This window comes from Podarcis muralis, chromosome 10, assembly GCF_964188315.1.
Source record: "Podarcis muralis chromosome 10, rPodMur119.hap1.1, whole genome shotgun sequence".
In the NCBI taxonomy this organism is placed as follows: Eukaryota; Metazoa; Chordata; class Lepidosauria; order Squamata; family Lacertidae; genus Podarcis; species Podarcis muralis.
The window spans coordinates 58,145,015-58,165,030 of record NC_135664.1 but is presented as its reverse complement, the minus strand read 5'-3'; the positions used below and the strand labels follow the sequence as shown (position 1 = coordinate 58,165,030).

At 43.6% G+C, this 20,016-nt stretch overlaps 1 protein-coding gene across 3 annotated transcripts; it reads right to left on the bottom strand.

The window, feature by feature from the left end:
* Positions 1 to 1,078: 1,078 nt before the first annotated feature.
* On the bottom strand, positions 1,079 to 17,153 carry CCDC77 (coiled-coil domain containing 77). 3 transcript variants are annotated; one of them, XM_077935132.1, is made up of 12 exons: positions 16,887 to 17,153; positions 15,801 to 15,856; positions 14,665 to 14,881; positions 13,605 to 13,747; positions 12,546 to 12,642; positions 11,081 to 11,153; positions 10,845 to 10,939; positions 8,541 to 8,689; positions 7,082 to 7,604; positions 4,240 to 4,365; positions 3,963 to 4,115; positions 1,079 to 2,808 (listed from the first exon to the last, which is right to left on the bottom strand). In XM_077935132.1, exons 1-12 carry the CDS (start codon positions 17,136 to 17,138, stop codon positions 2,662 to 2,664), a joined length of 2,031 nt encoding a protein of 676 aa, XP_077791258.1. In that variant the 5' UTR covers positions 17,139 to 17,153; the 3' UTR covers positions 1,079 to 2,661. The 3 variants fall into 3 exon arrangements, with proteins under 3 accessions (XP_077791258.1, XP_028602827.2, XP_077791259.1); XM_028746994.2 differs by having other exon boundaries at positions 16,902 to 17,153; XM_077935133.1 differs by lacking the exon at positions 16,887 to 17,153 and adding an exon at positions 16,603 to 16,876.
* Between the last annotated feature and the right edge of the window lie 2,863 nt (positions 17,154 to 20,016).

Below are 20,016 nucleotides of genomic sequence, written 5' to 3'. Positions count from 1 at the left end.
ATATATATATATATATATATAAATAAAATAAAGGATTGGCTGGAATTATGTTCAGATTAACTTTATGGATAGAGACCTTAGGCAAGGGTTCATAGCTTGTAGAAGCTCCAGGTTTAGTCTTGGCATCTCCAGTGAACAAGCCCTGAGACACTGGAGCTTCTGCTCCCAGGCAGAGCAGCCAATACTGCGCTGAATGGAAAGTCTGGCTCTGTATAAGGCAGTTTCCTGTGGCGTTAGTTATATTACTTTTCCCAACTTGCATCTTTAAAATGTATGTTGGAAAGTGGGAAGGAAACAACTGAAGACGTAAAAGCTGTGTAATGCTATGCCAGCATGATCCGATATGATCTTCACATTCATATGGTGAAGCTCCAGTGTCAAACTCACATATTACCATATTCCAGCATTATAGAAATTAATATCTTTGGCCTTCAGTTCTCCACACATGTCTTTATGGCTAAGAGTTAGATGCACATGCCCATATCCCAATCACCTTGGGGCAGCTGTCTACGGACATCCACTTGCGCTAATGGCTCAACATATGTTCAGAGCGTGAGCCAATTTATGTTTGAAGTCTTAGCCTTTTCTTTTCATGGTAGCTGCCCTGTTCCCCCCATTTCCTCATCTCCATTTCCACCATAAGCACAAATCCATTTCAGGACTTCATCTCATCATATACAAGCATTCTTGGTATCATCTTTCAAGCAAGCGGATTTGGAAGATCCGCAATCGGGGGGAAAGGAAAGCTGGGACTAAGCTCTACCTTTTGGAGGAAATTGGGCAACACTGGCTAGTGCAATCTTTTATTGACTTTGCCATGCAACCTACAGGTTTGATTGCCAGGCACTTGCGAAGGATCACAGAACTTAATTTAGACATGAGAACTGTAGCCCTCCAGATGTTGCTGGACTATAACTTCCATAATCTCTTACCATTGGCCATGCTGGCCAAGACTGATAGGACCTGGAGTCCAAAATCTGGAGGGCCATATGTTCTCTACCCCACCCATCTGACTGGATTGCCCCCCCAATATTCCTGTAGGAATAACACAACTGTGTTTTTAATTAATCTAATTAGAACTGTTTCAACTCCAATTTTATTATAAAATTTGAAGAAATCGACAGGTATAGCACAGAAGGTACAAAATACAAAGAGACACGGCTAAGGCATGTTCAGTTACTGTACAGCATGTTGCTCTTCAGAGATCCTCAAGGTGTTGTTGTGTGTAAGCATGTCCAAATCATTACAAGCCAGTTCAAGCCAGACGAGAATATAGTTTTGATGTTATTATGTTACCGGTGCAGGCAAAGAGCACCTAACACATCACATTTAATATTTGCAGTGCAAACAGTCTCATCTACATTACTCTTGCTTACCGTGTCAGATTTCTAAGGGGGGGAAACCAAAATCCATCTGCCTGCCTGCTGTTTTGCATTCTCAGCTTCTTGCTTACTGTAACTGCTGGCTTTCTTTAAAGAAAGCAACGAGGCGCAAACAGACTTTCCAGCTGCAGTGATTCTTGTTGTGAATTCTGTCTGGAGGTGCACGTTAGCGTTTACACATTAGCAGCACTGTGATATGGCTGTTTTGAGCACCCACACAAAGCCACAAGAGAATGGAGACCAGAAACCTCAAAAGGGATAAGACTTCAGATAGGATCACTTGGAAGGTTATATATTTCCTGCATGGAAAGCACTTCCCTCTAGGAAAAAGTATGGAAACCAAGTGTGAGATATTGGTCAAAGGCAAGCAATTGCTTGCATTAAGACTTGCATTTCGGCTTGCAGAGTTCGTAGGAAATGGAAGCCTTGGTGACAAATACCAAGAGAAATGTTAAATTAATGTCAAGTTTAATGCTATAGCAGGGGACAAATGATGCTGCCTCACAACACTTCAAGTGTTTATCTTGCAGCAGAAGATATTCTGTAAGAAAACCTAAGCGAGACCCACAACTGAAGCAGCACTTGTACAACCCGATTCGAGTCGCATTTCTTTGGAAGCAAATTCTTTGGGGTTCTTAATTTTCTTCCTGCCCTGCAACACAACAGAGCAGATTTGGAGATTGTGTAGGGCACGCACATACACAGGAAGTGTGTGGAGTTCCGCTGTGTGAGTAAAAGGTGTTCTGCTTGCACAACTATTTAGCTGAATACTGCCCACAAGTGTGGATGTAACCAAGGGCTTCTCTTCAAACAAACTGTCACCCACCCATTACAGAGTAATTCCTGAGGGACATAGGGAAGTCGCTTCCCTCTTTTTAAATAACCACTGACACACATAGTATGAGATCTACTTGAGCTGGTTTCTGGAGATGCCTGAATATTGCATCATTCTTAGAACAGATAAAAACATTCCTGCAAGCTGCAAGAGCAACGTAAAAGTTAGCCAATGACTCCAGCTCAATCTGTGCATAAACTGACATTGAGAAAAGCAGGAAGCCAATTCTAAACCCATGTAAAAAAATAAAAATAAAAATAAAGTAAGAGAGTTTCCTTCCAAACCTCACATTAGGTTTAATGGGTTCCTTAAGTCCTGGAGTATAAAGTTACATCCTAGAGCCACAGTAAGCTCCACGTGGTGTCACAAAATAAAGATACGAGAAAGCTGTTGCAACAATGGCCTTTATCTATATGCCACTGGTGTTGGCCGGCGTGTCTCTTATTAGCAGGCTCTGAGCTCATTTTCTAGCCCATAGATCTTTGACTTTAAATTTTTCAATTCCCCTTGAATTTTTTTAGTTCTCCTATTCCCCTGGCGAACTTCCTGCAGAATTGCAAGGTCTTGCTCTGGCCCCGCAGTTGCCGTCACCTAGAGAGGGAAACAAAAACAGATGGGTATATAAAGGTTCCGTCAACTTGACCATTATTTTTCAAAAGGTGCATTGGCACCCTAAATGAAGAAGATAATGGACAGGATCCAATGCCTGTATAGTCCCACACAAGCATCTTCCACCTTAGTCTAGCACTCTTTGTGTCCTCAAAGGAAGAAGAGTCCTTTAAAAAATAGTAGCAACACTGAGTCGGAGAACCATTTTTCCAGCTTCAGCTAGTATGGCAACTACAACGCTTCCCGAAAAAAGCTGGATCTCACCGTGGTAATTTCTGTTCTTGTTATCTCCAGGTTAGACTATTGCAGGGTTAAGTCAACCTGGTATCGTCTAGATCAGGCTTCCTCAAACTCCAGATGTTTTGAGACTACAATTCCCATCATCCCGGACCACTGGTCCAGCTAGCTAGGGCTCATGGGAGCTGTAGGGCTGAGTTTGAGGAAGCCTGCTCTAGATTGTGGTTTGGCTATCCTGGGGTCTGTTGGCTACTGCTGTCCCTTCCTGCAATTCGTCATTTTCAAAAAACTTATAGGGTTAAAAAAATGCTTTCTTGACTGCTTTTGTGGGTCTCCCTGTTGGGTTGCCAAAAGGTTTGTGGCCATCCAAGCCTTCCCCTCACCCCATTTTTCTATCTGTTTTTAAAAACTGGATGGTACACAACATAAAAATAAAAAATGAGAACACAAAATGCATAATAGAACAAAAGCAAACCAATAATCCCTGTCCCACAAACTCATTAAAAGGCCAGTCAAAACTATAGCAAAAGGGATACCAGGTCAATTTTGAACATCTCCATTCACAGCTAGCAGGATTTCTAGTTGTGGGCTAGTGTTTGTTTATGTTTCTTCCTTGTAACAGAACTGAATATTGCACCAGAGTAATTCTCTGTCTGAACATTCAAAATCAATTCTACCTAGGACTCAACTACACAACTGCAAACAAAACGTTTTAAGAGTGTTGTAAAGTGCATTATACAAATGTGACTCTAGATGGCGATAGTGAGCTATGGCAAATTCAATATATTTTTCAAAACGTTTTTTTAAAAAAAGGATTTTCACAGTGTTTATTATACGTGTCTAGGATCCACCCTAGTGGATCTCACTCCTGTCCTTCTCCTGGTCATAACAACACTTACCTTGAAAAGCAGTCGCTCTACCTCCTTCAGACTTTGCCGAAGTTGTTTGATGTCTGTCTTAAAGCCTTCCACCTCCATGCAACGCCGCTTCTCCAAGGCCTCATAGCGCTGGGTCATCAGCTGCAGGCGCTTCCCCATCTTTTCTGAGCGTTCCTTTTGAAAGCAAACAGAAGATTACAGACCCCGTGAATAACTCTTGCAATAAAGAGGATGGAGGAGACTATCACAGCATGCCAAAGTGCTTGCTAAGCTTGACAGCAGCAGGGCAAGGCATTACCTTGAAGATCTCTCGTCCTACATCTCCTTCCTCTCGAATCTTAGCCAGCTGCTCTTCCAGGGAAACGCACTGCTCTCGGAACATGTTTGATAGCCGCTGTTCCTGCGTTAATCGCTCCTGTAGCCTCTGTGATTGAGACACACACACACATATATATATACACCTTGGCTTATAAAATGCTATAAAGCAGAGAGAGACCTTATGCAGAACTGCTTCCTTACTAAACAGCACTATGAAGGCAACTAGATCACCCTGAATAATTAGTGGCTCCTATTATGACAAAGAAGGGCATTAGCAGGACCACCCTGTGCTTGATTTAAAGCTAAGCTGGTTTGAGACACTAATAGTACCTTAGCTCACATGCTCTAGTTGCAACACTTTAGAATTCAACAAGTCAACTTTGCACGGGCAGCAAATGAACAATGGGCACCAAACTGAACTATGTTCGGAGTTGTGTGTATGTTGCCTGGACAATGAACACAGATAACTATTTGTGTGTCTGAGGACTATTCTTAACCCCCTTTCCCCCTCCACTGCACACTAAAACAGACCCATTTTTTTCAGTCTTTCAACAACAGCGACAAGTGATATGCTATAAAGGAATGAATGAATTACAGAACTACTAATGATAATAAAGGAAAGAGGCACTCTCAACCTGTCAGGAATTATTATTATTATTATTGTATACCGTATTTTTCGCTCTATAACACGCACCAGACCATAACACGCACGTAGTTTTTAGAGGAGGAAAACAAGGAAAAAAATATTCTAAACGGAACAGTGGATGTATGATTTTTGTGGTTCATGCTGTGGCCACAGACATGTGATCTGACAGTGAGTTTGGAGTAGCCCAATGCAAAAATCCTGAGGATCCATGTGGATCCATGCTTTGTAACCACGTTTTTGCACCACTGCGGCCCCAGGCAACAGTGGGTGCGTGATTTTTTTGGTGCAAGATGTAGCCATGGACATGCTATGTGATCTAATGGTGAATTTGGGGTGACCCAGTGCAAAAATCCTGAGGATCCATGTGGATCCATGCTTTGTAACCACGTTTTAAGTGGGGAGGGAAGAAAAAGCACTCAAGGGACAAGGAGCACGCATGGGGTGTGTGGAGAAGGATGCTGCCAATAATGCAGAAGAGGGGTTTAAGGGGAGAAGAAGCACGCGTGGGGTGGGTGGAGAAGGATGCTGCTAATAATGAAGAAGAGGGGTATAAGGGGAGAAAGCTCCTCTCCTCTCCCACTTTGCTCCTTGAAAGCAAGCAGGCTCTGCTTTTCTCCCTCCTCCCCGCTCATCCCTGGCTTAGTGAGCTGAAAAACTTTGCTGCTATTTAGCGAGCTGAGTGGGGAGGAGGGACAGAGAGCCTGCTTGCTTTAAAGGAGCCAACCGGACAGGAGCCACTTACACTCGTGTGAGCGGCTCCTCTCCTCTCCCGCTTTGCTCCTTTAAAGCAAGCAGGCTCTCTGTCCCTCTCTCCTCCCCACTCAGCAGCTCTTCTCCCGCTTTGCTGTTTCAAAGCGAGCCACGGAGGAGGGAAGGAAGGGGAACCATGGATCCTCTGCTCACAACTGCAGCAGATCCCCCCGCCACCCATAGGCATTCCCTCCATAACACGAACAGACATTTCCCTTACTTTCTAGGAGGAAAAAAGTGAGTGTTGTGGTGCAAAAAATACGATATTTATTTATACTCTGCCTTTTTCCCTGATGGGAAGGCAGCTTACAGATAAAAATAAGAACCGCTAACAACATAATATTTTTTAAAAATTGATAGAATTAAAACTAGATATATAAAAATTATAAAAACATACCAATAATTACAATGAAAACAGCATAGGACCAGCCCTTTCATTAAAAGCAATCAGTTCCCTAAAGCCTTTTGGAACAAGAAAGTCTTCACCTGCTGGTGGAAAGACAGCAAGGAGAGAGCCAGTCTAGCTTCTTTAGGGAGGGAGTTCCAAAATATGGGAGCAGCCACCAAGAAGGCCCTTTCCTGCATCCTTACCAAGCTTATCTGTGAGGGTGGCATGATCAAGAGAAGGGCCTCCCCTGGAGATCTCAAAACCTGGGCAAGTTTGTATGAGGAAATACGTTGTTTCAGACAGCCTGGGCCCAAGATAGGCAGAGCTTTACAGGTCATAACCAGCACTTTGAACTGTGCCTGGAAACAGACCCAGTCGCCAGTGGAGCTGCTGTAACAAGGGAGACGTATGTCCCCTGTAACCGGCCCCAATCAACAACCTGGATGCAGATCTTATACAAACTTTTACATCACCAAGTGAACAGCCCCACTAGATCAGAACAAAGGCTAATCTAATCCACCTTTCTGTTCTCTTAGTGGCCAACCAGATGCCTCTGGGAAGTTCACAATCAGGCCTTGAGCACAATATCCTCCTGTGGTGAGGAAAAAGCTACTCTTGATACCGTGGAATTAAAAAAGAAGACACGACTGGCAGGGCAGGACTGGCTTTTTTCTGGCCCATGCAGGACCAGTCTGGATAGCTGGCCTTGGTGAAGATTTGACGTTTTCATCCCCAAAAAGTTTTTGATTTGAGTTTCTACTGAAATGAGGTTGCATTTTAATGCTGTCTTTTAATGTTGTTTTTAAGTTGTATTTTAATCAATTGTTTTTATACCTGGTGTTAGCTGCCCTGAGCCTGGTCTTGGCTGGGGAGGGTGTGGTATAAATAAAACATAAAAATAATAATAATAATAATAATAATAATAATAATAATAGGCTACATCTCAATGTGCCACGGCACCAGGGGATGTTGACATTTCATGGTAATATATGTTTAAACCTTCAGAAAGCACAGTTAGTTTATAGCAGTCCCTGTTACCTTAATCTCTGCACAGTATCGTTTACGGCATTCATGCTCTGCTCGTGAAACGTGCTTGGCACCTCTGTCTTGCATTTTCCTCCTGCCAGGAGAAACTCTGCCAATAGAATACCGGTACGGGCTGCTGTCCCACCGCTCTGGGCTGCTTTCCCACTGTTCGGGGCTGCTGTCCCACTGCTCCGGGCTGCTGTCCCACCGCCCAGGGCTGATGCCTTGCTGGCCACTGTCCTGCCTTCTCCTGATGTCTCCTGAACCTTGGCCACTGTCTCGCCGGCCGCTGTCTTGGCTTCTATTGATGTCCTCCGACACTCGGCCGCCATCCTGCCTTCTCTTGATGTCCTCCCGACCTCGGCCGCTGTCCTGCCGGATCCTGCTCCACTTGGGTGCTCCTTTTCTTTTGTCCAGCTTCCTCAGCAGCATGTCCTTCTCTGCCATCCAGGATTTCTCATTTGCCCGTGCGTCAAACTTCATCTGGAGAAAATCTCTGGTGCTCTCGTGCAGCAGGTTCTGAACTTTGTGGTAACTGGAGAGAGGAATGGCAATGAACCGGTCACCAGTTTCTTCCCCAGCTCTTCCATTATCCCAGTTACAAATCGGGGTGGGGATCAATGGCTTGACAGTGCAATTCACTTTGTCAGCGGGCAGCTGTCCCTGGCTTTGGACCCACATGAAACCACTGTGAGGGACCTCAACATAAAGAGGCTGTCTTATATTAGAATCTTTGATCCATGCCTTATATTGGAGTCATTTGTTCATCTAGTTCAATACTGTCTATTCTGACTGTCAGCAGCTCATCAGACTTACCATACACAAGTTCCTTTAGTTGGAGATCCGGTTATCTAACTTGGGACCTTTTTTGTATGCAAAGGATGTGCCTTACAACTGAGCTGTGAACCCTCCCTCAAATTAAAGCCAGCACCCAGAGCCATGCTTCTCTTCCATACCTGAGTGGCGACCCAAACCCTGGACCATATTAAAAATATGATGCTCTACTGACAAGAGCTATCTGTATGCATGCATATAATGAGTTCAAGTTCATATCTAAGGAGTAGGACAGTGCAAATGTATGACTGGTTTCTACCGCATGTTATGTTTGCCACTTTATACCTGCTACGAGAGACACAAAGTACCCTGTGACTTCACACAGTATCAAATCAACGCCAGTAGGAGGTCCATGCACTGTCTTAATACAGTTGACCAGCACTTCTGCCCATCACAGTAAGGTTTGTTTTCTATTGGTCCCACAATATGCTATGAAGGCACAAGAAGTGACCACCTTGCTGAAACTAAGTAGGTCTGGGTCTGGTCAGTACCTAGGTGGGTGACTGCCTAAGAACCACATGTACATCACCATTGGTTCCACGATGAAAAAAGGTGGGATAGAAATGTAAGTAAAATACCATGAATAAAATGATTTGTATTCAGACTGAAAGCAAAGACACATTCTTCTTGCACTTACTTCTGAGTAAGCTCCTTGATCTTCTCCTGGTCCCTCTGATGCTGGACCAGAGACTCTTCTATTCGGATCCGTCTGTCCTCCAGCAATGCTTCAGTTTGTTCCTTTGACAGCTTGGCCTGTTCCTCCAGCTGAGCTTGAAGAGCTTCAACCTAAACAAGTACAGAAAAGCGGGTAGAATTTTCTGTTATGTTTTCCTCTGGCAGAGCAGCTAACATTGTTCTATTCACAAAGAATAACTGGGAGCCGTAATGTTCAGAAGTGCGATTTCCACCTTCTTAGAAACCTGTCCAGAGCAGCTAGGTGCTGGAGAATAGCAGAAAAACGGCTTCATACCCTCCTTATGAACTTTCTCGTCATTTCTTTCTTTGTCACAATGGAAGACTTGATGCTGAACTAGATGGACCTTAGAAAGAGCTAGCATGGATATTATTTTTTTGTTCCTGTTGTGAGACCATTATGGAAGTCATTTGGTAAAAAAAATGCATTTGCAAAGTAATCCGGGTCAGGTTCTTGCAATTGCATTTTTAAAAGACCAAAAAAGGAAAAAATGAGTAGCATTTGATGTTCGATTTGGTTTTTGTTCTTGCTTTTTAACAGGCAACTTTAAGCAGCCTTATTCAGCTATAAAAATAACACTGAAACTCTAGGTTTTGCACAATAAAAAGCTTCATACCTACCTAAACTGTCAATCTTGGAATATAAAAACAATACTGAAAACCAATTGGAAAGCTAAGAAATCGTATGATAGATTGGGGCAGTCAAGCACTACAATGAAAGAGAAATAAGGCAGCTAAGTACCCGAATCAATGAACTCTGTTTTTAAGTTCCTTTACTAATTCAATGATCATGCTATTCACTGACCATGATTACTGCAATTGTCATATGACAAACCAGTGATCTGGAGCCATTTAGCCCATTTCCCTCCCTTTTTCTCAAATGCACTTGATTCATCACCATATGAATGAGTTGCTAATAGATCAGCTACACTGGCTTACAAGTATGGAGGGGTGGGGGGCTGTTGTCACAATCAGCCACCCTAAGTAAAGATTTAAATTTTTTGAAGTCCAATGCAAAACAGACAACTCTTCTCTGAATATTGTAGCCTCTCTCTTTTTACTGTTGGCTCTGAGCATTTAAAGCAAAGATCAAAGTTTAATTGAGTGTGATGAGATCATAAGCAAAGAGAAAGAACAGGGTCTCAAATAAATTTACAGTATTGTTTTAAGATGCCCGAGAGCACATACCTGAAAACAAATACCACAGGAGTGCCTTACTGACTGACAACAGGAACAAAAACACGAACACGAATGTACTTTTGCTTTAACTCACTGGAAGGTGATGGGGTTAATGTTCTAGAATGGCTTTAAGTATGTTTTAATAATTTGTTTTAAATTGTGCTGTTTTAACAGTCTGATGTTTGCTGCCCTAGGCTCCTACGGGAGGAAGGTTGGGATACAAATTTAATGAATAAAATTAAGCAATGATATACTTCTTGTTGGCTAGCGTTCTAAGATAAGTTAACGGAAGAAAGTTTATGGAAGGAATGCTTCCTCTCCTCTCCTCTCCTCCCGGTGGCGCTGTTGGGACAGGACTTTGGAGCAAAGCTCTGGGAGGACCACTTCACGAAATGAACAGGAAGGGCTAAAAGCCCACCTGAGTTGGCTTACCACTTTTTTTTGCAGTAAGTACACTAGAGTTGGGGGAGGGTCACAGGGTCAAAGGAAATGTTCAGAACAGTTCTTCCTTTCACCTCCCAAAGGTGTCTCTGTCTCCCTGGGGATGGCCCATCGTACAGGGCAGGGGTAGGCAACCTAAGGCCCGGGGGCCGGATCCTGCCCAACTGCCTTCTCAATCCGGCTCACAGACAGTCCGGGAATCAGTGTTTTTTTACATGAGTAGAATGTATCCTTTTATTTAAAATGCATCTCTGGGTTATTTGTGGGGCCTGCCTGGTGTTTTTACATGAGTAGAATGTGTGCTTTTATTTAAAATGCATCTCTGGGTTATTTGTGGGGCAAAGGAATTCATTCATTTTTTCTCTCCAAAATATAGTCCGGACCACCACATGGTCTGAGGGACGGTGGACCGGCCCATGGCTGAAAAAGGTTGCTGACCCCTGGTACAGGGGATTATCCCCTGGTACAGGGGATTATCACTGACTTGCTCCCCTGATTTCAATGGATGGCAATGTGCATAAAATCATGCCCATCATTGGCAAAGTTGACTTTTCACGGAGGAAGAACTATTTGGTTTTAGAGATCTAAAAGCAACAGAAGTCCACCCAGGCTGCACAAAGCCACTTACCTGCAATAAGAGTGTTTGCTCATCTTTCTTGTATCTATCCTCATTTTCTGGTTTTTCTCCATTTTCTGCTGGTTTTGTGGCACAGTGTTTTATACCTAGAGCAGAAATAAAAGTTGAATTGGTAAAGAAAAGCTATGTCACTCCTTTATTTAGATGTCCCCCTCCCCACATGCCCACAATATCCTCTCTCTTCAGATGTCTTCTTCTATGGAGATAATTTTTAGCTTCTCAGTTACCTGCTTTTGAAGTATGCTTGCCACTTCGATCATGTGAATCCCTGCCCTTGATTAGCTTTTGAGGTATAGTGGCCTGCAAGGACAAAGAGAGTTTATCTTCTGCTCTGCTTTTGAGATAGGCTTCGGAAGCAATACAATGCAAAAAGTCTTAGAGGAAAAGGAATTTTAAAGTAAAATAGGCATATGAGTGAATCCCAGAATGCAACATGAACTTGTGGCTTGGTTCTCCCTGCAGCTTTGTTACTCTAGCAGCCCAGTTCCTAGAAGGGCACTTCTACCCATGTTGTATGTACAGGTCTCATCTAGTTCTGCCACCCAACAGCACCAAATGGGTGGTGTGTCACCAAATGGGTGGTGAGTTGGGCTTCAGAATTAGGAGTCAGCTTGCCCCCGATTACCAGGATTGTGTTCTGGGTCCTAAGAGTTGCTCCCTTAGCCCTGCAATGGAGAGGACTGGGTCTGTATGCACCCATCTGTAGTGCTCCATGAAGTCAGAAGCGAAGCACAGAACGGCAGCTGAAACAATTGCAATCTTGTCTTGGGCTTGCCAACTTTGAAGTGAACACTGTCAGAGCTTCCTGAATGCATTCAGATGTACAGAATTCAGAGAGGCAGAGAATTAGGTAGAGGGGGGTGATATCCATCTGGCCACAGAACAGACTTCTGCTTACAGAACGGAAGTTTTCCCTTTCTCTCCTTCTGCTCCACAGATGTGCTCTGGAGTGTTGGGGGACGGAAAGGAGAAAGGTTTTTTGGGGGTGGGGGAGGTGTTGTTCAGACAAACACAGAACATTGACTAGGGTTGAGGAGTCCTAAGCCACACCTACTTCCTACAATGTTGGGTGCATTTCCTGCTTTTGGAAGACAGGTGGAGCTACAACCCATTGTGCTGTCTTTTCATCTCTTAAGTTTTCGCAAAGCAGAAGATTAAGAAATGAATAACAGCATATAAGCAATTTCAAAAAAAGGAAAGACCCCGCAGATCTGTTGAGCTAGATATCTGACAAAGTGGGCTCTGACCAATGGAAACTTTTACAGTATCACAATATATTTATTAGGCTTTGCTCAATGGGTTACTTTGTGAAGGCTATTCCAGTTACAGATTTTAGAAGGATAGTTCTGTTAGCCTACTTTTGCTTAGAGATTCAGCTGGTTGAACTCAGCAGGGCTTACTTCTGAGAAGACATTCACAGGATTGCGTAGCATGGCATATAGTTATTTCCACTCCAGAAATTTACTCTAGCTATTTCACTATATATTGCTGCAATTCTTTACGGTTTTGCTGTCACGGTTTACTATTGTTACTTTACATGTCACATCCTGCTGTACTTATTGTCTTAATATGCTTTGTGAACCACCAAAGGCAGTGCCTTTAATGTAATTTATATCTCACAGAGGCAACATAGAACAGTTTAGAAAGAACCTGAAATAAAAATGTCTTGTAGGTTAACAGAGGTGCTCTTACCTTGTGAGGTGGTTCTTTGCAGAAATAGGTAACTTCGCCACTGTCTGTTCCTAGTAAAGCCAAAAGATGCTGGATCTTCTTTCTATCCTCCAGCTCTCTGAAATCAGTTTAAAGGACAGTGACTTATTTCTGTTCCCAAAGGCACTAGTGGGTGCACCCCTAGGGCCAACTAGTGGAAGCCCAGGAAATATCCAAGAAGTGGGAATAGATAGCTCCCCTGTCTGTCTGCATACACTGGAGAAATTCTCTTTCCTGTAGAATCTGGCTGCTGAACAAGATCTTACGTTAAGACAGTGTGTAGTGAAAGGCCCCCAATTTTCCCTATCCCATTTCTTTCTCTCTTCTCACTAATGTTGCATCTGTTCCACAAAGAATTGACGGAGCATATAGTAACTCCTTCCTACTCAAAATGAGGACTCAGATTGCCAACTGCTCTGCATATTCTAACACAGCAGTTCAGCAAAAAGGAAAGAAATAGTCTCTGAAGCCCTTCCAGCCTGATGTAACAGGCCATTGGCCCATCTAGTCAAGCACTCTGTTCTCACCATGGTCAACCAGCTGCCTGTGAGAAGCCTGCAAACAGAACCTGAGCACTGTCACCACCTAGTGCCACATTTGTATATTGCACTTTACAACACACTTAAAACCTTTTATTTGCAGCTGTATAGCTGAGTCCAGGGTGAAAAACTCTTTTCTATCCACTTTCTCCATGCTATGTGTAACTTTATAAACTTCTAACATGTCACCTCCTATTTGTCTTTTCTCTAAACTAAAAAGTGCCAAATGCTGCAACATTTCCTTGGGTGGGAGTTGCTCCACCTCTTTATCATTTTGCTTGCCCTTTTCCGAGACTCTAGGACAACAGCAGAGGGGATGGGACAGCAGCACATCTACTTTAGGATAGGCAGCATGCACCACATTCTTCCCTGTAGATCTCTTCATGCGGGAGAGAACAGCAAGTATCTCAATCCCTGTAACTTTAAAAAGAAATGGCACAAACATGCCGCTCCCCTCTGTTCTGCAGGCTGTTTTTTCACTCTTCCCACCTAGGCAACAAACCTGATTTTCAGCCTGTCGTTCTCAGCATAAAGGCGCAAGACGTGCTCCCTCTCCTGAAAGAGGAAAACCTGCATGTCACTCAGAGCCTTCTGCAGCTCTGCGATTTCTTCTTCTCGCTGACGCATTTCCCATTGTAATTTGTGCTGCAGGGGGGAAGCATATTGTTATTGATCACCTAGCCGTTACAGCAAAGGTAGGGCAGAGACAGGGTTTTTCATTGCTCACCAAATACTGTACTGATGAAATAACCTTTGCTCCAAATCCCCAGATTACTACTCGCAACTGTTTCATATACCTATTAAATAGTACGAAAGACCAGAACAGAACACTGTGGAACCCAGCAGCACAATTGCTATGAGGCCACATAAGTTTCCCAGTGCTAGTCCTGGTAGTGACCCTGGAAGTAGGAGTGGGACCACTGCAACAAGGCACTATTGTGCCCCACTATTGTGTTACTCCAGGATGATATGATGGTCCACTATTGAAAACTAACATTCTGGGATTCTCCAACACCAGCTCCGCCAGTTCAGTCACAGAAGCTGCTGGGCAGCGGCACTGGCAGGACACCAGCAAAATCCCCATTTTGCCTTTCTGACCCTACATTAGGCACAACCCCTAACAGCCCATCTATATTTGATTGATATTAGTTTTCAATAAAATAAGCTACTGGTTTAATAGTTGCCATATTAGAATTCATTTTATTTAGGATGAGGCTAAGGGTTTGACACTCAAACCCAGGTTTATAGTTTTAAAACTGAGCAGCAAAAAGACTTCACTGCTCAATACTTAAGTTAAAGGGTCCTTCCCAGAGCTATAGATAACTCTGGCAGCTGCTGCCAGGCCCCACTCCATTCACATTTACTCCTCTTTGTATTTTCAAAATGGACCAACACTCCTCACTTGGAATTTCCCAGAAAATCCAAGATGGCAAATACTCTCTTTGCAAACCAAGTAACAAAGCATATCAGCAAACACTAAATCCTAATTCAAAATACTAAACCTGGCTTTGCCAACCACTGGATAAATTGATCCCTTCACCCATCTTTTGCTTTTCCCATACCTGCTCATCATGTGATGCTTTATATTTCTCCAGCCTTTGGACCAGTTCCTCATGCTCTTCATCAAAGTCTGCAATCTTCTTTCGGTAGTATTCCAGCAGTTGCCGGGAAGGGCGGAGAAAGGCCAGACGTTCGTTGATTGAAGGAAGAGGAGTACCATCATTCTGGTGAGGTGATGGGAAACTAGGAGATTTGGGGGAGCCGTGGCAGGCAGCTGACCTGAACACCATGATCGAATATAACAATAACAATTCTATTATAAAGTCATAAAGACTACCAAACCTCAATTCTTGCAGTTAGCAATAACATAAAAACACAGAATGGTTTCACACAGGTCACAAAATCTAGACCTGAATTTAATCTATCCCACCTCCAGTTTCTCAAAAGCTGGGGCAGGCTCCCTTTTGGGGGAAATGGAACACCTGGAAAGGATTCTGAAACTTTCTTTCCCACTAGACAAAAACTGAGTGGCATTATTGCACCTTGGGAGAGGACCCTCAGTGATCCATCTTTGATTTTTGAGAAACTCAATTTCTCCCAAAGAAGGTACCTTTCCTCTACCTTCTGTGAAACCTTTTTGGACAAAGGCATGACTAAGCACACCCAAACATACAAAGGTGTCAAAATTGGCATTGTTCCACATCCAAAATTGGCTCCTGCACTTCACCACACTCATGCATCAGCATATACATGCAGGAAACACTTGAAAGATGCATGGGCATTTCAGGGTATTTGAATTCCCACTTGCTCTTGGGAATTCCTCACCTTGTCCTCTGTACAGATACTTTCCTTTGTGTTGCTCATTTAAGGAAAAGGGGGGAAATTAGCACGAAGACAAAAATTGGTTGTGTGTGGTCTGCACGTGTGTACACAAGAGTGGTGTGGGCAGCCACACCCACATTAGCCTTGGTTATGCCACAGCTTTTGGCCCATGAAGTCCTTAAAGGGCTGGCCAACAAGGAATGTGGCCTTTGGACCGACAAAGGTTGGACAACTCTGTCTTAGGGGTAGGTAGGTACCAAGCTACAATACAATGTTCTGCCTCTAAGTGTGGAATGGCAGATGGTCTTCAAGAAAAGATATTAATAATATTTAATACAAATGAAGAGGAAACAAAGCAGTCAGTTCCTTGACATACCTTTTGGAGGCAGAGGGTGTTCTTGGAGAGGAAGTCATGTTGCTCACTCCCACCACCTGCAGTAGTTAGTGCCAAATATACCTTTTTTACTCTTTGGTAACAGAAGCATAAAGCCAAAGGTTCAGAGAAAGTGTATTAACGGTTCTCTAGTGGCCCATTTTTATTTCCTCACCAACAGATGCATGTGCTCAAAGAAAGTGGTTTGCCAACCAAATTCATGTTAAATCAAGCCATGCTGCAGCCAACCATTTTTCAATCTGATGTGGCAAACTATGCACTTGTAAAAGGCTTCATACACGATAGTGCACATATAAATGATTTATTACATTTTTCCTATAACACAGAGCTAGGAATTTCAACCAAAAGTCCCCTACCTTTCTTCAGGGGCTAATGTATGCTACGCAATGGGAAAGGTAGCAGGGATAGTCAAAACAGGAAGGATGTCATGGGAAGGGGTAGAGAGAAATAAAGTAATATGACTGTCAGAAAAGTGGCTTAAATTATGGCAAGTTGTTATGAGCAGATGCTAGCAAGGGACGTACCTAGGGCTGGTGAAATCGTTTTACCACCCCACCCCGCTTTTTATCCCTGAAACAGCTGTGAGGTTGAGTGGTCTCAGAGACAGCGACTGGTCCAGGGTTACTTTTAGCTAAAAAGTGACTTAAACCCAACTCTCCCCAAGCCCAAATTGCTAGGCAACACAACGCGTTGGTTGCCTCCAACCCCACACCCCAAAATAATCTGCGAGGGCTGGCTGTAAACCTGTATATTTGCCTCCTTGGGCATATTTTTGGGGACCCACCTGATTTCTGTGGCTGTAAGATCTTTTACATTGCTTCTGAGTATTGCGTTTTAATGGCTGTAACCCGCTGTAATAGTAATAATAACAGGTGGGGATCTTTGCCCTCCTAGTCATCTGAATTAGACGCCCCCAACTTAACTTTTAAAGATGAAAATCAAACAGGAGCCCCTTCCTCTCTGTCCTAGCAAAGCACCGTGAACCCGCCCCAGGGAGCAAGCAGTTTGCATCGTGTCTCTCTCCGCTCCTGCCCCACTTCAGCCATCCCGCGCCTCCCCGCCGCTCACCCCAAACACACTAACCGCTCTAACACTCCCGTTCGCGCCGCAGCTAGTGCTCCTCTCAACCGACGAACCAAAAAGCCAAGCCGAGGGCCCCTCCGCCCCTACAAGTATTCTCCAATCGCAAGAGCTGTAAGAAACGGAGCCGGAGCTTTTCGCCCAATCCCAGCTCTCTTGCCATCCAGCAATACTTTTAAACTCTCGTTTACAAGGGGAAACGAAGCCCAAACGTGGGAAGAACGGAAAGCGGCGGCGCATGCGAGGAGGCGGCGATAGGCTTATAGAGGCATGTTAAAAGTTAATCCAAACCCTTCGCCAAAACGAAAGCAAAGAGGGAATTAATATAAATCAAAGCAAATCGTTTTCTGGTATCTTAAATCCCCACTTAAGTGAGTAAAAAATTACTACGTCGTTTATTTCCAGAGAAGTCGCCCTGTTAATCAGTTTGCAGCATCAACTAAGAGCAGGCACCCCTCCAGATGTTTTGGACTACAATTCCCATCATCCCTGACCACTGGTCCTGTTAGCGCTAGGGAATCATGGGAGTTGTAGGCCAAAACATCTGGAGGGCCGCAGGTTGGGGATGCCTGACTAAGAGCCTTGGGATACTTTCAAAGCACAGCACATTCCTGTTTACTAAGAGCCAAAAAAATTCATTAACGCTTGGGTATTATGTAGTGGGATCTACTTCTGAATAAACTTAACTAGGGTTGGTGCCCCTGAAGCCAATGACACTGCAAATTTTAATAAGCTTACTTGGCAAAAAGTGGCACTGAGTTTAATGGTATTTATTCCTAGGGAGGTGTGCATAGGATTGCAGCTATCATTGCACTTCTGTGCATATTCGCTTGGAAATAAATCTGACTGTGTTCCTTGCTCCAATCCTGTACATGCTTACTTTGGAGTAGACTCCGTTTAGTATTGATTTACTTCTGAGTAAACATGTACAGGATTGTGGCTGTTACAGAATCATAGAAATGTAGAGTTGGAAGGGACCCTGAGGGTCATCTAGTCCAACCCCCTGCAATGCAGGAATAAATCAGCTAGTCTATAACTGTGAAGTCCTTTAAAATATATATTCAGAAATAAGCCCCACTGTATTTGCTGTAAGCGTGGATGGGATCACACCCCACAACTCTTTGTTGGTTAGCTTACTTACTACATTGCTTACCAAACCACTCTGAACAACAACAAAAATAGTAAAATCACTATAAATCAAACAGCCTTCAATAATACTTAAAACAATAATCCTCTAAATTCCCTCATGTGTACTGATGCTTGTCAATTCAGGATCTTTGTGCATCTGGTAAATAGTTCATGAAAGTTTATTGCATTTACAAGTATTTAAGGTGCCACAATACTCTAGTTTTTGCTACAACAGACTAACATGGCTATCCTGTAAATTTAAAAGTGGACAACAGTCCATTTATAAAACACTGTTCCAACATACATTCTGGTACTTTAAAAAATCCTAATTGGTACCAGTGCAGTCAGGCCAGGATTGGCCTATCTTGCCCTGGTGAGCAACAAAGTAAGTACAGTTAACTCTTTATTAGGTGGGGAAAGGATCTGCACAGGAGTATTAGGTCAAATAAGCACAGCAGCTCTTGTTTGGTAGGTGCCCTTATGAAGCAGCTGTGGAGATTGAAGGGTCTCCAGGGTTTCCCCCAAGCAATCTGAGACTGCGCCTGTATGACGCTAATTTCTCCATCATCCTCTTCATGCCTCTCTTGGCTCTGGGAAACCAGGCTGGAGCTAGGGGAGCTTGTTGCAGCAGGATGGGGAGAAACCTGTGCACCTTTACCAGCCTGATTCATCTCTGCCTCTTGGCCTCCCTCATCCCACTCACCTGCTTTAGCATCTGCTTCTGGACTTCTCTCTGCCATAAATACTGTCTGCTCACTAAGCCCTGCTACCTCTTCAGCTTCTGACACTTCCTCCTCCCTCTGACCTCTCATCATTGTCCCATCATCACTTCCTGGGCTCTGAGCCTTCTTCCCTTGGTGGTTCCCCTCCCACCATTCCTCTGTATCCAAATAGCCCATGACAACGTTGTCAGGTACCAAACCGGTTGCATTCTGAAAATACAGTGGTACCTGGGGTTAAGTATTTAATTCGTTCTGGAGGTCAGTTCTTAACCTGAAACTGTTCTTAACCTGGTACCACTTTAGCTAATGGGGCCTCCCACTGCTGCTGTGTCACCGCCACACAATTTCTGTTCTCATCCTGAAGCAAAGTTCTTAACCCGAGGTACTATTTCTGGGTTAGCGGAGTCTGTAAGCTGAAGCGTCTGTAACCTGAAGCGTCTGTAACCCGAGGTACCACTGTATTCTTAGGTGAACAATTCATTATTTATTTCAGACATTTGTATACCACTTTTAGTAGTTATGATGAGCTATGCATCTGAGCCATGGGGGACAACCAACAGAGACTCCCCCCAACGATCTTAGTAATTGGGCTGGATATAAAGGTGGTGTTTATATCCTGGGTGCAAGGGGGTAAGGGCTTTGTAAATTAAGACAAGAACCTTGAACTAGTTTAGTTGTATAGTCACAAAGCTGTGTGGCAAGCAGGAAGTCAGCAGGTGTTCAGCAGATAGCATTAGACAAATTCATGATCCATTTCTAAGCAGAAATGGATATTGGTCAGTGCCCAGATAGGAGACTGCCTGGAAGCTTTATAAATATTGCCTTGGGGGTCTGTGGAAGAAAGATATGATATACATTTAACAAATAATCAAACCTCCATGTTCAGAAGCAATATATCTCTTTAATACCAGATGCTGCACACAAACAAGGGAAAGGCTGTAATATTCACGTTCTGTTTGTAAGTGCCCAGAATAATCCTGAATAGTGTTGGAAATCAATTACTGATCCAATAAGTCAGTGGCATTAATTTATGGGATGCAGGGCAGAATCTAAGCTTTTCCTAGCACCGAATCTACATGTTGGGGAAACCATCAGCTGCAGGATTTATGGGTGTTAAATGGCTGTTGAAAGGGAATTGCTGAAGGATGGGCATGAATCAAGTTAAGTTTGTATATTTTAAAAAGCAATGAACACATTAGTTTGCTCCGGCCTAAACATGAACCAAATCAAGCTCAGCTTACTAGCTATGTATAACGACGCATGAAGGG